At 43.1% G+C, this 15,178-nt stretch overlaps 7 protein-coding genes across 7 annotated transcripts; 1 reads left to right on the top strand and 6 right to left on the bottom strand.

Annotated features, from left to right (window-relative positions):
• Positions 1-93: 93 nt before the first annotated feature.
• On the bottom strand, positions 94-3,084 carry K450DRAFT_236589 (uncharacterized protein). The gene is made up of 6 exons (XM_051588283.1): positions 2,951-3,084; positions 2,787-2,842; positions 2,640-2,696; positions 2,404-2,554; positions 2,119-2,327; positions 94-2,030 (listed from the first exon to the last, which is right to left on the bottom strand). Exons 1-6 carry the CDS (start codon positions 3,041-3,043, stop codon positions 326-328), a joined length of 2,271 nt encoding a protein of 756 aa, XP_051445649.1. The 5' UTR covers positions 3,044-3,084; the 3' UTR covers positions 94-325.
• A 73-nt stretch (positions 3,085-3,157) lies between these two features.
• Positions 3,158-3,737, bottom strand: K450DRAFT_236587 (uncharacterized protein). The gene has a single exon (XM_051588282.1). It carries the CDS (start codon positions 3,612-3,614, stop codon positions 3,345-3,347), a length of 270 nt encoding a protein of 89 aa, XP_051445648.1. The 5' UTR covers positions 3,615-3,737; the 3' UTR covers positions 3,158-3,344.
• Positions 3,738-5,134, bottom strand: K450DRAFT_236585 (uncharacterized protein). Its single transcript, XM_051588281.1, has one exon. The coding sequence runs from the start codon at positions 5,034-5,036 to the stop codon at positions 3,861-3,863; it is 1,176 nt and encodes a 391-aa protein (XP_051445647.1). The 5' UTR covers positions 5,037-5,134; the 3' UTR covers positions 3,738-3,860.
• Positions 5,135-5,707: 573 nt separating this feature from the next.
• K450DRAFT_159831 (uncharacterized protein) lies at positions 5,708-5,857 on the bottom strand (the record flags this gene model as incomplete). Its single annotated transcript, XM_051583999.1, has 1 exon — positions 5,708-5,857. A coding segment is annotated over one exon (150 nt), but the record flags the coding sequence as incomplete, so codon positions are not given.
• A 1,999-nt stretch (positions 5,858-7,856) lies between these two features.
• Positions 7,857-9,942, bottom strand: K450DRAFT_236579 (uncharacterized protein). Its single transcript, XM_051588280.1, has 9 exons — positions 9,856-9,942; positions 9,616-9,725; positions 9,399-9,460; positions 9,181-9,308; positions 9,010-9,091; positions 8,786-8,935; positions 8,520-8,697; positions 8,337-8,407; positions 7,857-8,234 (listed from the first exon to the last, which is right to left on the bottom strand). The coding sequence occupies exons 2-9, from the start codon at positions 9,713-9,715 to the stop codon at positions 8,073-8,075; spliced, it is 933 nt and encodes a 310-aa protein (XP_051445645.1). The 5' UTR covers positions 9,716-9,725; positions 9,856-9,942; the 3' UTR covers positions 7,857-8,072.
• A 341-nt stretch (positions 9,943-10,283) lies between these two features.
• K450DRAFT_236571 (uncharacterized protein) lies at positions 10,284-12,262 on the top strand. Its single transcript, XM_051588279.1, has 4 exons — positions 10,284-11,719; positions 11,794-11,846; positions 11,964-12,076; positions 12,178-12,262. Exons 1-3 carry the CDS (start codon positions 10,587-10,589, stop codon positions 12,068-12,070), a joined length of 1,293 nt encoding a protein of 430 aa, XP_051445644.1. The 5' UTR covers positions 10,284-10,586; the 3' UTR covers positions 12,071-12,076; positions 12,178-12,262.
• K450DRAFT_236567 (uncharacterized protein) lies at positions 11,946-15,146 on the bottom strand. Its single transcript, XM_051588278.1, has 6 exons — positions 14,684-15,146; positions 13,415-14,593; positions 13,211-13,320; positions 12,928-13,149; positions 12,650-12,843; positions 11,946-12,585 (listed from the first exon to the last, which is right to left on the bottom strand). The coding sequence occupies exons 1-6, from the start codon at positions 15,075-15,077 to the stop codon at positions 12,354-12,356; spliced, it is 2,331 nt and encodes a 776-aa protein (XP_051445643.1). The 5' UTR covers positions 15,078-15,146; the 3' UTR covers positions 11,946-12,353.
• Positions 15,147-15,178: the final 32 nt, after the last annotated feature.

Raw genomic sequence — 15,178 nt, 5'->3', positions numbered from 1 at the left:
CATTGACTTCGTTAAAGCGATCATTAGTACATTTCTGTACTTAATAACCTATCAATAAACGTGGTAGTATGCATACAGATGGTTTTGAAAAAATTCTTGTGATTTTCAAATATACTTTTTGCTTTTTTTATTGAGTAGAGTTTTTTATGTTTTTATAAAAAGAAACGAAAAAAGCGAAGGGCGGTACCACATTCTATAGGAATTACAGTAAGACTGGCAGGGCTGAGAGGGTATAAGGTCACAAAATGGTATGACAGGCAGCAAAGATCCCATTCGTTCAGCTAATTTCTCGGTGGTGGGTGACCGAATCAATAGTTCCTTCGTTTTACAGAGGTGCGACATTGTTGGGGGTTGTATTAGATAGCTTTCCGGGATAGTTAGCACCGTTCAGAAGAGCAGCCAGTCCAGCTCGAATATCATTACTATTGTTAGCCACAGGTGGTGTGAATGAAGGTTCAGTATTTCTCAATCCTTGGAACACTCTCAATCGGCGTGCCTCTGGAGCTTGGTTGTCATCGTTGAACATGGGCGATACAACTTGGTTACCTAAAGCCATGATAGCCGTGTCTTGGAAGACGGATGCTTCCGAAGGTTTTCTGTGAGGCGACATCATGTTGGGATGGCCATTGTTGGTTACCACAGGCGATTGCTGCATACTCATCTCTGGTTGAACAGCGGCATTATTGAGAATATTCAAGTGCATAAAGGCTTGTGGACTGAGCCGGGCATGTGAAGAATCTGGCAAATTAGGCGGATGGCTGATACCAGGAGGTGGACCACGCATTGACGTATCTGGCCTTCCCATCATATTCTCCACCATAGGATTAGCATGATGAAGAGGCTGACGATGTTGTAATGCTTGCAAAAAGGCGTTGGCAGCTTGAGGTGATTTTCCACCTCCGGCTTGCATACCTAATATATTAGGTTGAGGTGGAGCATGCATTGGCACATTATGAGGTAAAGACTGAAGGTGATTTCGCACTGGTGACATATGCATCGTAGGCGATGTGCGTATATCCGGAAGTGTTTTTCGCAAGGATTCTAGGCTTGCCATGTCATCCAAAGCTGGCTCATCCTTCGCAAATGGGTTGAATGGCCCGACATAGCCTGTACTGCTGTATGGAGATAAGCTTGTCTTTAAGATAGAGAATGTGGATACTGGTTCTGAATCTTTGATGAGATCTGCCACCACAGGTTCGTCTTCCGCGGGTTGTGGATCATCGCGTAACGCCTGTATACCAACGACTTCATCTTCCATATCTTCTGCATCCTTATCGCTAATGGACAAAAGACGCTGAAAGTGGTTGCCGCCCAAAACGTATTGTGTGAACTCCATCTCATCCATTTCGTTCTCGGCTTCTTCTCCTGAATCAGATACCAATTGAGGCACATGTCCATCAGATGTACTTTTGCTTTCGTCGTCAACCGCAGACGTTTGTGAACCAACTTCCAATTTATCCTTATTTCTCTTCTTATTCGCCTTTGCTTTGGCTTGTTGTTTGGCTTGAGCTGCCGCTGCCGCCGCTGCCGCCAAGGATGGTCCAAAGTTATCCGGTGTCAAAGGTAAGGATGCAGACTTCAAATTGGGAGTGTTGGGACCACTTCCAGTAGCCCATGAGACGGTGGCTGGCAAAGCTGACTTTTCGTCTGATTTTTCGTCTTCCGAATTAGCAGCCGAAACATCTTCTCCAGAGTCATTTGGATGCGCCACGGTGGGGAGTTGCTTGTTCTTGAACTGTATATGCGCGACTGATTCCAGTGTCGCTGGACGTCGGCCACTTTGGTAAGAAGACATCATAGGCGGGAAGTCAGCTGGTGTGGGTGGACGAGCATGTTGACCTAAAACTTGAGGTTTTGAATCGACTTCAGAGGAAATGTGATCGCGAAGGTTTTGTTTCCCTACGGCTAGCTCCTCTTTGGAGAAACTGTCTGCGTCGTCGCCTAGATCATGCAAATACATGCATACAGGATTTTGACAAGCCATGTTTCGAAGGTAGTAGGAGCAATATTTGGTAGTTCCATATGATGCTCTACAACAATAAAAAACAAAAACAAAACGGAAATGTCAGCGAAATGGTATTGTGGCACCACGACTTTTATGTATGTGCATGAACTTACCGTAGCATACGACCTCCCATGACACTTCCATCGACTGCTGCAATTGCTCGAGCAGCATCATCTTTTCGACAGTACGTCACGTACACCCCAACACTAGGCAATGCCGCCGCACCGTGTCTTGCGGTTGCAGACGGTGGAGGTGGACGCTTATTAATGACGATTTTTGAAATCTTTCCATATTGGCCGAAGAAATCCTGAGACATGATGGTCTAGACATGATGTGTAAGAACAAAAAATCATAATGTATACAATATTGACCAAGCAGATCAAAAAGTTTTTCTTTACCTCTTCGTTAGCATACTTGGGATTCAAGCCTATGACATAGACAAGATTCTTTTGCACCACACGGGTATTTTCCAAATGTCTTCGATTCGCTTGCTCCATCTCCTTTTGCTGTCGCTCCTTCTCTTTTTTCTCTTTCTTTAGACGAACAATTCTAAAAAGTAACACAAATAAGGCCCGTGAGTTTTCTGTGATACAGTGAGCCGGTTGACATGATCAAAGTCAACGACGCTACTTACTCATCCGAACTGATAGGTGTGAATTCCACTGTCTGCTCAGAGTAAAGTCGACGACAACTGCAAGGTGGGTCAAGTTTGTTTTAGTCAAAAGTCAAGAGGATCTCATGAATCAGAGGTCATGGCCATGTCATGGCAGATAATACTCACGCTGGACAGCGTCCATTTAGGTTTTCTCTTATATGGTGCCAGCAGAATCGGCAGATCTAGAGTGTAAAGCAAGGATTGGGGTGAATTCTATTGCTAATGGCGGTCGAGGGTGCATTTGACATGTGGCACTGATCAATCCGGTTTTTTTTCTGTTCATGTCTTACCTGGTAACCACATGGACAGGGTCTAAAGTTGCGATCAGATAGATCCAACTCTTCCATACACAATGGGCAATCGTAATCGTCAACGTCAGACATTATATGGGTTCTTTGTTTAAAAAATGAGTAATCAAGGGAAAGGGTTCAAGTAGTTGGGAAATGGGTCATTTTTGGAAAACGGTGGAAATGGCGTGTACACGTGACATGGCGAACTTTTTTTTTGGTATAGGATGAGCGAGACCAGTTGCTTCAACAGAAGGTACACTCATTCAAAGTGATAAAACGTCATATATTATTTGTATCTTTCATATTCTTCTTTCAAAAAAAATATTGAAAAGGATGATGATATCCAATTATCAAAAAAAAAAAAGAAGGATATTAAAATACTCAATATATCCGATTAGGCAGACGAGAAAGAGGGTGGTAGAGAAAAAGTTAGATACCTTCGATTTGCCTCAGAGGTAGGTTTGATGAGGAAATCCCAAAGGATGGATGGGGTTGCGAGTAAGGAAACCGCTAGGGTCAAATGGTCTGGCATCCAAAACATATAAAAGGATGAAGTTGTCCAGAGATACTTGAAGAGCGGAAACAGAATAACGTCAAATCCAAAGAGCAGAATAAAGCAAAAAGAAAGGCTATCGTACAGAAAGGAAGAAAGAAGATGGGACATTTTCGGTGAATCTGAGTAGGATGCGAACCAGTTGGTGACTAGCCCGCTTTATACATGCAGATCGAACCTCAAATGAAAGAAAGAATAACGCAAAGCGAACAAAATGCAAGTGGTATCTTTACAGCAGCAGAAAATATATACAATCCAGATGCTGGTGCAAATTGCCTGGGGGAAGGGGGGGGGGCGGAGGAAGGAAAAAAGCAAGAGAAATAATAAGCAAAAGATGAGCGGCATAGGAGGGCTGCTTTACATGCCGTCTTGAATCTTGAGCATGGTCCTCAAGTTATGCTGAATTTCTGACAAAGAAGGAGAAAGATCAGGCTGAATCTTGTGGGAGGTGGTCATCACGAAAGGAAGTTGCTGATGGTAGATGGGATGAGGTTGGTGATATGTTACATTATATGGAACAGGCATGTGAGCCTCAAAAGCTGGTATGGGTTGAGGAGGCTGTTGGCGAGGATGAACAGGTTCCGATCTTGGACGGTCCACACCAATCATGTCAAGTAAGTCCAAGGATTTTTGACGCAAAATGTTTGCATTGGTATCAATATCATCATCCATCATGAAGAGATTATCATCATGAGATCGGCCAAGCGTAGGACGAACGCCAGGCATGGGCAATGCACTTGGCGCAGGTGAGTTGGAGAACGTAGGACCTGCATACAACGGATTGATGGCAGGCTGGCCAAACATAAAATCGTTTGGAGGAGTTCTAGAAAGTGGGACGGTTGTTGCCTTGGTGGTGGAAGAATGTCTTTCAGAAATCTCGAGAATGCTACCGGAGCGTCTACGAGGTCGAGAAGGTCTAGAGGCGGGTTTGCTGCGATGCCAAGTCAGATATTGATGTAAAACTAGAATAAAAAAATTTCCTAACCATACATACCTCTTGGTAGGGGAGTTGTTGGGTTGTCGATGAGCGGTGGATTTATGATTTTTCTTATTCTGCTTGGGAATATCACCAGTAGAAGAGTCGTCTGAATCCGTGGTTTGAGAAGGAGGAGGAGGAGTAGCAGTGAACTCTACTTCCAAGGCATCCGTGACATCAGCAATAAGATCCTTGCGTCTTTGGGTGCGACGAGATTTCGCCGATGGAGGATTATTGCGACGCTTGGAGGTATCTCGGTGATTAGCATCCTCCTTCAAAACAGCTAAATTGGTGGTGGACCGTTGAATGATTTTGACGCTACCATAAGGAAGTGCAGATTTGGTATCTTGCTTGCGAGAGTGCTTCGGTTTGACTTCCTCTGAGGCGACATCGTTGACCTTGGAAACTGATTTTGATTTCTTGTCTCCTTTGTTGCGGGTCGACTTATTCTTGGGGATGGTTTTGTTAGGAGCAACAACGGTTGGGGCTTGTCTCCTTGGAGATGAGTTGCGAGAATGGGATGGTGATGAATGTCGGATAGTTACGGCGGTATTCATGATGAGGGGTTATCTATATTGGAAAGACAATACTATGAAAGCAAATACGATGTACTGTGATTCATTCAAATAATAGGTTAAAGAAAGGGAAAGAACCTCAAGTTTGTGTATTGGTGAGGATTTTTTACACTGCGCAGATTTTGTGTTTATAATACCATTATACAGGTCTCAGATAAGGCTATGTATAGGTTGTATTATAAAAAGGAAAGCTAGTCCCAGCGCGTGACCGGGCGGGCCCATTGTTTCAAAAGTAAGGTCAAATCTTTTGGGTTTTAATATTCCGTTGTTGTATGTACAAAAAGTAATCACTTGAAGATAAAAAAAAAAAAAAGAAGCCAGGATAACTATGCACAAAACTAGCTGTTGGGGATTTACTACATACATCGATTGATGAAAATAAAAGAAAAATGTAGAAAAGAAACTGAGTAGAAGCTACGGACTTATGTACTGAAAATGAACAAGGGGAAAAAGGAGGATCGACAAGAGGAGAAAAACACATTGGGTGGAAGCTGCTGCAATGTCAAGCGAGTATACTTTGGGAGGAATCACTCTGCCCAAGTTGAAAGATAATTGTGGATCGATTTTGGTTTTTGCTGCTTGGTTTATACGGTAGAATGCCTTCTACCGGTCTTCATGTTCTGAACCTGGGGACTTATCCTGCAAGTCTCCTCGACCTTGAAGTGTCTTTTCAAAGCATCCGTGCGCGCAAAGCCTTTGCTGCAGCAAGGACACACATATGGTTTATCACCAGTATGAACCCGCATGTGACGATGCAAGTCATGGTTTCTAGCAAAAGATCTTTGACAGAGAGAACAAGGAAATCGCTTTACGATTTCTGCCGAGCCAGTGGACACTGAACTTTTTCGTCGACTTTGCTTTTTAGTAGAGGATTTACGAGCAGGCAGCACCTTGCTGGTCACTTTATCGGAAGGCCGACGTTCTTCTTTGACGGTTGACTGGTCCTGACTAGTGTTGGAAAGTGAGAACGGGGTTTCGTTGACAAATGCTGCTGTTGTACAATCTTCCATGACGGAGGGTCGAGTGGAGTTTGGAGGTGATAATGTGATAGGCATGTTTAATGTTTCAACCACGCACTGAGACGTTGGTGGCGCATAAGCGGCCGAGGTGCAGTTAGCTGCATTAAAGTCGGTGGGTAGCGTGGACATCGGGTCGATAGTTGGCATAAGAGCATCCATGCTTTGATATTCCAGAATACCAGGTAGCATCGATATCAAGTCATCCCCATCATTTATTATGGGAGATACGTTTCCTGCTTCGTCATCACTGCTGATACTCATTGAACTATCGGACCATGCTCCAGTTGGATCATGACCAAAGGCTTGCGCGGAATACTGTGCTATATAGTTCGAGTTGATAGGGTAATGTATAGGAGCGTTGGACATAGAATATAGGAAATGGTGATTGTCATCTTGCTTCTGCGGAGTCATTAATTCTGTACATGCAAGCGACAAGTCTTGAAATGACGTTGGTGTTACGAATTGTTCCATAGGTAAAGGCGAGATTATAGGAAGAAAAGAAAGAAAGAAAGAGATGTTGGGATTCTTGCTTTGACTTCTGGGTTCTGCTTTCTATTTATCAGGAAAAAAAAAAGAGAAAAAAAAATAATAACACTCGTTAGTCCCGGTGTGTGAAATTGGGGAAAAATAGCATTGCATCTTCTTTGGGGGGTGGTAAGTCAAGTTCCACAAATTCTCGCACAAAAAAAAAAGTAATTTCATGGTAACCGATACTGAAATTCAACATGGTCTCTGCCTGCATTCTCCCAGTTGTCCAGTCTTTCTCGGCCATTCTTCCGCTCATTCTTTTCATCGGGGCTGAAGAAAAATAGGATTGCCTAGATAGGGTCATGCAAAGAAAAGGTTGATGTCAACCGAAACTTACAAGCTTATTCGGGGGGGGAGAGGTTTTCTCTTGTGGGGGGAATGAGGAACACAAGGAATAGATTTTCGGTACGGATGAACTGATTCAGCTAAGCTGATCAGTTACTCTGACCTATAGGTTTAAACTTTTTCCCCCCAATAACTACATCATGGTTATCAACTATGTTTTGACGGTCTAGTAACAAAGCCCTTTTTATTGTAAACAGTAGATATCGCTTCCCCTTATGCCGTGAGCCTGGTGTAAATAAAGAAAAAGACATTTGGAAAAAAAAAATGATCGTCAGTCACCGCAGTGTTGACAAGGTTAACCAAAAGTGATCACTTGGTGACGTTTACATTAGTGTGGGTTCATCAAAAAGTGACATTTGGGGGGAGGATGGTCACTTTAGAGAGACGCACACATGGCCTCACAACCCAGTGATTACCGGTGCTTAATCGGGAAATGACCTCAAAGTTTCCCACCTGTGCGAGTCTCACTTGCTACTGGACAGAACCGGACCCATGCCCGCGACTCCACAATCTCAATGCAGAACAGAAAGTGGGTCTTTTCTACCTCTAAAGATGTCTGAGAACCTAAGACCAACAGTTTGGATGACATAGCTTTTGCTTTCGTGGCTCTGAACACAAAAATTGCTCGAGTTATCCTATCGCTCAGCACTGGGGGGAGGCATGATCGAGTATAGTTGCAAAGCGATTAGCAGAGATAAACTTTACCCAAACAGTTGGTTCCAAGGTGTCGCACAGGCATTTCTTTTTTCAACTATAATCTTGCATGAATTGAACCTTTTCTATATTTGATGCTCAATGTTGTTTGAGTTCAGTCGAGATGTAACCCCCAGGAACGCTACCATTCTTGGAGAGTCCGATTGACAACAAATTTTTAACACCCCCCCCCTTTCCCTCTGGCAACGGGATTAAATGCTCATGAATGCATGGTAATTTCTCGGGTGTCGATACACAGATAGAGATAAGTGGAGGAACGGCGGTGCTGAGATAGAGATAAGCAACATTCGCACTATCTGCGACATCATTACAATTTTTTGCCAAGACTTTGAGATGATGGGTACATCAATGAATATAGCTCGTGACGCGAGCAATAGAGACAGACAATATGCGGGGAGCTTTAAAGTCTCAATCATCGGCGAATTTTAATTTTGTGTAGTTCAGTCTGCTTGTTGTTAGAAGATAACATCATCATTTGTTTATCTGAAATGAAGCTCCATGCTGGTCCGACATACGGAGGCAAATGAGCAGGAGATAGGATGGTATCATGCTGTTCAGCGCTGTCATGGAACATCTTAGCGCGGAAAAAAAAAGAATGGTAAATCATACATAGCTTTAGGATCGGCCCCCGCCCCCCCCCCACGATCTGTTGACTTCTGTTCAAAACGATACTTACCAATAACAAAGTGAAGTCGTCTGCTCTTAACAAACTAAGAGACTGTATCGTCATCGCGAGATAAAACATTTCTTGCATGACATCAAGAAAATGCTTGTTAGTTAATTAAATCAAACTCTAAAACCCTGACCCATAGTTTAACTATGAATGGGTAAGCGTCCCCTTTCCTACCAGGTTACTTACCTTTTCCACCATCGGAGAATGGGATGTTGAACAGTTGATCGCAAGCATCTAAGAACACCAGTTGAATATGCCCTGACGTTACCATCGACGTGCTGCTGGTCCTTTCCAAAAACAGGACCAGTGACTTGGCTGTTGAACATTGCACACATTGTAATCTACTAAGGATATTCTCAATCGTCTTTAGGTGAAAAATTTGGTTATGGTTAGAGTCTCCACCATTTCTTAGAACAACACCGAATGATAATCAAAACCCTTTGATTACTTACAATCCCTGCCTCACGATACATGTGGTATTTGGGGCTAGTCAAGTACAGGTGTTGGAGTTGTTGAGCGTCAAAATGACGCTGAATGTCGACATAGTAAGCCACCACATTTTTTTTTTCCTCCTGCAAGGACATCAACATATTGAGGTATATCTTTCATCATAGTCCGTCAGTGATTGGATGGACAATTCGGTAATCATTCCTATTGGCTTTTTGGCCGAACTTACATGATACTTGTCCTCCTGCTGGAGACCATACAACTCAGTGATCTGGTGGTTAGGGATTTGGCTTTGCAATGTAGCATCAATGCTATATTGACAAGTATTATTTTAACGAACCCTGCATTTTCCGTAAATGCCATCGGGCAATCCATGCGGAAAAATATTTTCTTTGCTAACCTGGGAATACCTGTGGATAGATTCAGTTGTGGCTTTGGTAGTTGTTCCTCTTCCCAAAGATCAGCCGCAGTCCTGCAACGCTGTCGTGCCGCATAATGACAGATATCTTGCTGTAACTGATAAAGAGTCTGTTTCAATGATTGTTTAGTATTGAAAAATCCATTCATTAGTAAAGAGAAGGGATAAAAATAAAAAAGGACCCATTGCTCATCACTCACGTAGCTTGATAGGCCTGTATGCTGAGCAAGATCATCCAAATTGTACTCTTGTAAATCCTGGACTGCGCGGAGTAAATATGGACGGATATTATTAGTATTTCACTTTTTGATACCACCATGTTCCAAACATAAATAGTGTATCGAATGAAGGTGGCATAATCTCGACAACAGTCCATAGACCATTAAGTTTTTGTTTGTGGGTTATTGGGAGATTTACCTGTAAATATACCAAACTTGACAAGAATTTCAAAATCATTTCTATACCGGACTTGTAGTTCAGGAGTAAAACGATTAAAAGTGGATCTCAAGCTTGTCATTTTATTATAACTAGGCGGCCAGTAGAAGAGGGGGGGGGAGATATTGATAGGAAGAGCGTCAGAGTTTGGGATGCCACGTTAATCTTTCGGAGCAAGGCTCGAAAACGAGCAATGCGCCCAAGACATTGTCTAAGACTTACATTACTGAGCGACAGGCTGGACTTTGTTCATTCCAAGGATGATCGGAATTTTATGAGAAGGAATTATGCGGTAGAAGCTGCCAACTATTGCTGGATAACACCCACCGTTAGGCGCGACAATCGCGCGTAGTGACAGTCACTAGAAATTTTGCAGTTAATGTCAGTATAACTTGCAGACATTGACGAGCGAAAGGAAAAGTAAAATAAGACAGACTGCAACCCTTTGGCTGGCAACGCACCGCCTTGATGATGTACAAGCAATCATAAATTCAAGTTTGCTTGCTTGCTATGAAAAGATTTACTGAATGAGAGCGTAGGGGAACGAGTCAATACCTCCTAACTTTGTTCAGAAGTTTCTCAAGATGCTATTGTATTTAGTACTCATAGTCCACCAACAAAGATTATTTACGCGCATAACAGAAGAATACATGCGCACAGACTATCGACTTTTTATAGAACGAGAACATCTTTAGCGCGTTAAAGCTAGCTAGACTGATGAGAAACTACTGGCGATGAAGATGTCATAAAATTATTGACTTGAGCACTATACATAGCGTGTCGTACACACAATAGAATAAATGTATTGAGGTAGTTACATGGCAGGCAGACAGGCCGTTTAATGCTTCCAGCAATGAATCGTCCGTCTCTCTCCCCCTGGCTTTTCGAAGAAAAAAAATGTTAGCTACTTCTTTGAAACTCAGATCGGTTACGCTGCCTATTATACTCTCCCCATGTCCGTAGACGTGGATTGGTCGAAACTAGACGACTCTTTAGCAGAGAAAGTGAAGGAATTCCTCAATGAGCACTTTAAAAAGATAACGAAGCCTTCCTTTATTGGAGAAGTTCAAGTCGTCAAATTTGATTGGGGTACCGAGCCGCCTCAAATTGAAATCACTCATATAACCGAACCATTGGACGAATTCTACGCAGATGATCTAGAAGATGTGGAACCGGCGTCTTCTCAAGATGTGGAAAGTGTCTCTACTTTAATGCGAGACATGCCTAGTAGCGCAAATAGCTACATAGCGGCGAGCAAAGCTGAGTCAACCGCTGGTCCATCACAATGGCATAGCGACATGCCTTATTACAACACAACTCCGGGTAGCAACGGAAACAATACTGGATATGGAGAGGCCAGCATTTCCAATTCAAGTATATCGATGAACCAGCACGAGCTTCGTAATGGGAATCAATTTCCCACCACCACACCAGCATTTAATGCATATTTGTTGAATAGCTTTCATCGGTCACCTTTGGTAGCGCCACATCACCCATTCTCATCCCACCAACATCAAAGCTATTTCTCACCAACACAATCAGCACCCATGTCACCGACACTATCCCATACAACGCCACGGCCGTCATCGTCGCTCCCCACCTCCAACATTGATTCCCATCGTAGTGTGATTTCCACTGGGACCATGGATCCTTCTTTGTATCGCTCAGACGGGTTAACCAATGCAGGATCCACGCTGGATCTTCAGGACTGGATAGATGATGTGGAAATTCCTCGCGGGATTACAATTGCTCATTCCGGATCGCAAGCAGCCATGGATGATACTGCTGCCGAAGATGAAGCCAAACTAAAATTGGAGCAAAGTAAAACCGAAAGTGACTTTCAAGTTCACTTTTCGGTGTCCTATAAAGGAGATATGGCTATGACTATCCTAACTGAGCTTAGAATGAATTATCCTAGTGTGATGTTTATGAGTTTACCAATGCAGCTCCGGGTCACTGCTATTGAGTTCGAAGCCACTGCTGTGGTTGCCTATTTGAAAGGAATGAATCGCGTCTGTATATCTGTGCTCGAGCCCGAAGATGCGGAACTTGAAGGAGCTCCCACCACCATCCGAGATTTTGGAAGGTAAGCGGCACTCAATGTCCTTTATTATTGTTTGTTTATGTGCTGAACGATTTCTCTGTCCGTTTGGCCTACAGCCTATTACGAAATGTGCACATAGAATCAGTCGTCGGTGATGAGCAAAAGCAAGGTCAGATACCAGAAAACATACTCCAATATTTGTTTTTTATTATTTTATACTCATTTTCATTGACATTGCTTTGTATTTACAAAATCCCTCGCCTATGCATGCTGTTTTCCTTGGCAGTGCTCAAAAACGTAAACAAGATTGAACGCTTCATTATTGATCAATTGCGCAAAATATTGGATGATGAACTGGTATTCCCTAGTTACCAGTGTGTACAAATGTCATAGTAAACGGTACATAGATGTTATATATTTTTTTCCCATCAAATATTGAATGCTAGAGACAGACAAAAGCTTAATTTAATGTTGCTTTTTTTTTTTTTTGGATTGAAAAGAAACGGTCAAAAACAATTCATTGTACAGTAGAACCACAAGAAGGCAGATGTTTCAAAATATAAAAATATTGTCTAGAGGATAAAGTAGACTCTATATTCATGTATAAATTGTGGATTATTGCAAAATTCAGGTTCACCCTATTGGGCCTACTGATGTTCAACACATTCAACTGATTTTATTTGGAGGTGGACAACAAGCCTGAATGACGAAGTAAAGCGTCAATGTTCACCTCGGGTCTACCACGGAACATCTTCCATACATCCTGGGGAGGGGTACCGCCACCTAAAGCAAGGACAGTATCGCGGTATAACTTTCCTTCCTCCCGAACACCCTTTTGTCCATCCTTTGACATAGCTTCCTCAAATGCTGCGTAAGCATCAGCAGAGTAGGTTTCGGACCACTTGTAACTATAATATGGTGTATCTTAAGTAATTTTCTTCTGATAAAATGATGTCTCTGTCAGTAACGTACCTATAATATCCAGCAGCATAGCCTCCACCAAATATGTGACTAAAGCTACAGAGGAAGCGATCCTCGGGAACACGAGGGTAAAGTACTGTCTTCTTTGCGAGCTCTGCTTCCACGTCAAACACACTCTTGTCACTGGAGCTTTTTGGTGGATTGAAATAAGCATGGAGGAAGAGATCGGTCTTGGAGAAGTGAATCTGTCATAAGTGAGGGGTGTAGTCTTGAATCAGTACACTGGTGACCTATAAATTGTTATATTGGATCTTTTCTCTTCATCATACCTGACGTAAAGTTGCTAAACCACTTAGGAATTCTCGGTTCTTGATCAGAGCATCAACCATCCCTTGTTCCATAGGCTCGCCCGTTTTGTAATGTCCAGTGTGCTTGTTAAGCCATTCAGGTTCGTTGCAGAAGTTTTCCATAAACTGCGATGCCACCTCGACAAAGTCCCATTCCACACCATTGATACCTGACGCTTGAGGGTAGTCAACCGTCGTGAGCATCTATCAGGATGGTCATTATTTTATGACAATTGCGAGTCCCCACACTATCCTCTACACTTACGTGTTGTAGACAATGACCAAACTCGTGGAACAATGTCTCAACGTCTCTGAATTTCATCAAAGACGGTTCATCAGCAGACGCGGGAGCAGGTTGGTTGCAAATCAAGTATGCTGTTGTGCGAAAAGGTAACAAAGTGATTTGGGCAACAGTGAGAATTTCTTCATTCATCAAATACTAGCATTGTTTCTGGTTTAAAATACGTACCAACTGGGATGCGTACGCTTCCATTCTTATCCTTTGATCGAGTAGTAACTGTATCCATCCAAGCACCGCTGCGTTTCTCTTCAGGACGGGAGTAAAAGTCTCCATAGAAGTAGGCTCGCACTTCTTCACCTTCGGTGACTTTGAAGACCTTGACATCCTTATGCCAAGTTGTGATGCCCATCGCTCGTTGTTCGGCCGCATCTATTTCTTCTACATCAACACCAAGAACTTCACTAGCGACAGTGAATAGACCATCCAAAACTTTTGGGAGTGCAAAATACTGTGCAATGGTCTCTTCATCATACTTGAATAAATGCTTGCGATATTGCTCCGAGATGTAGGAGATGTCCCATGCAGCGAGGGGAGTAGGGTGTCCAATTTCAGCAGCATAATCAGTAAGTTTAGACAACTCGGCTTTAGCAGGGTTGACAGAAGCGTCAAAAAGCCTGTCCAGTAGCTCCTCAGCCGCCGGAACACTCTGAGCCATTTTTACCGACAAGGAGAGGTCAGCATAGGTCTTGTAGCCAAGGAGCTCAGACTCTTCTTGCCGAAGTGCCAAAATCTCGTTGATGATGGGCTCGTTATTGACCTTTCCCGTTGATGCCTTTACAATATTAGATAGGTAAACTTTTTCTCGTAGAGCTCGGTTGCTACAGTTTTGCATGAAAGGCCCATAAATGGGAAAATCCAACGTAATGCAATATGCACCTTCGTGTTCAATTCCCAAACGCTTGGCATTTTTGGATAGAGTTTCTAGAAATTTGTCGGATAATCCAGACAAGTGAGACTTGTCAACCACTTCTTTGTAAGCTTTGGTGGCATCAAGAACATTGTTGCCAAACGTAAGCGATAGTTTAGATAGACGTTCTCGAATTTCGTTGAAGCGGATTTTCTCTGGTGAACCGGGGGCAAATCCTACACCAGCATGTTTCATATCACGCAAAGTTTGCTCTACAATGCGCTTTTGCGTGGCATCTAGCGCGTTCCACGAGGATGCAGTTTCTCTGAGTTCGAGTAGAGCATTGTACTTTGGAAGCGATTGATTAAGTTGCAAACCCAGTTTGACAATCTTGGGCTGCAGAGCCTCTAAAGTTTGTCTAATGTCATCTGAATTTTTAACTCCATTGAAGTGAGCTAAAATACCATACGCTCTGCTAATGTCGTCTTCCAATTTTTGGACTGTAACATATGGGTTTTTTGAAAATTTGTCCGAGACTCGAAATTAGTAGTTGTATCTCCAAGAGAATGCATTCAATATATTGATCTTACCAAGGCCAATGGATCCCTCCCAAGTGGGTTTGAAGTTAGTCTCCAATTGCTTGAACTGTTGCTCAGCGTTGTCCAGAAACTTCTCAAATATGGGAATAGCGGTAGCTGGCTTGCACTGGGTGAGCAGATTCTGGAAATCAGGAAACAGCTGCCAGTTCAAAAAGGGGTTTTCGGACACTTGGGTTGCAAATGCTCGAGACGGCATGACTAATTGCTTCGGTAGGAGCTGCTTTGGAGCACTAGCCGTGCTGCCAATGGCGCGAACCGCTTGGAATATGATGCCAGGCGCTTTGGTAGGTGTGTGTTTTGCAGCGTTAAACGCTATGCGATTCACACTTGGTGTGAGGTTGCGCACTTGTCTAGAGGAGATCCTAGCAATGCCTTGTCGTAGCATGTCGTTCAGGTACAATGTAGCAAGTCAAAAAGTGAGGAGTCTGACTTGTCAAAAACGCTGTCACTTTTGTTTCTAGGCGTGTCAGAACGGAATACACGAGC

Source organism: Umbelopsis ramanniana (genome assembly GCF_025399195.1).
Source record: "Umbelopsis ramanniana AG unplaced genomic scaffold K450scaffold_20, whole genome shotgun sequence".
Taxonomy (NCBI): Eukaryota; Fungi; Mucoromycota; class Umbelopsidomycetes; order Umbelopsidales; family Umbelopsidaceae; genus Umbelopsis; species Umbelopsis ramanniana.
The sequence above is the reverse complement of the archived record's forward strand: the minus strand, read 5'-3'. Positions and strand labels throughout refer to the sequence as shown.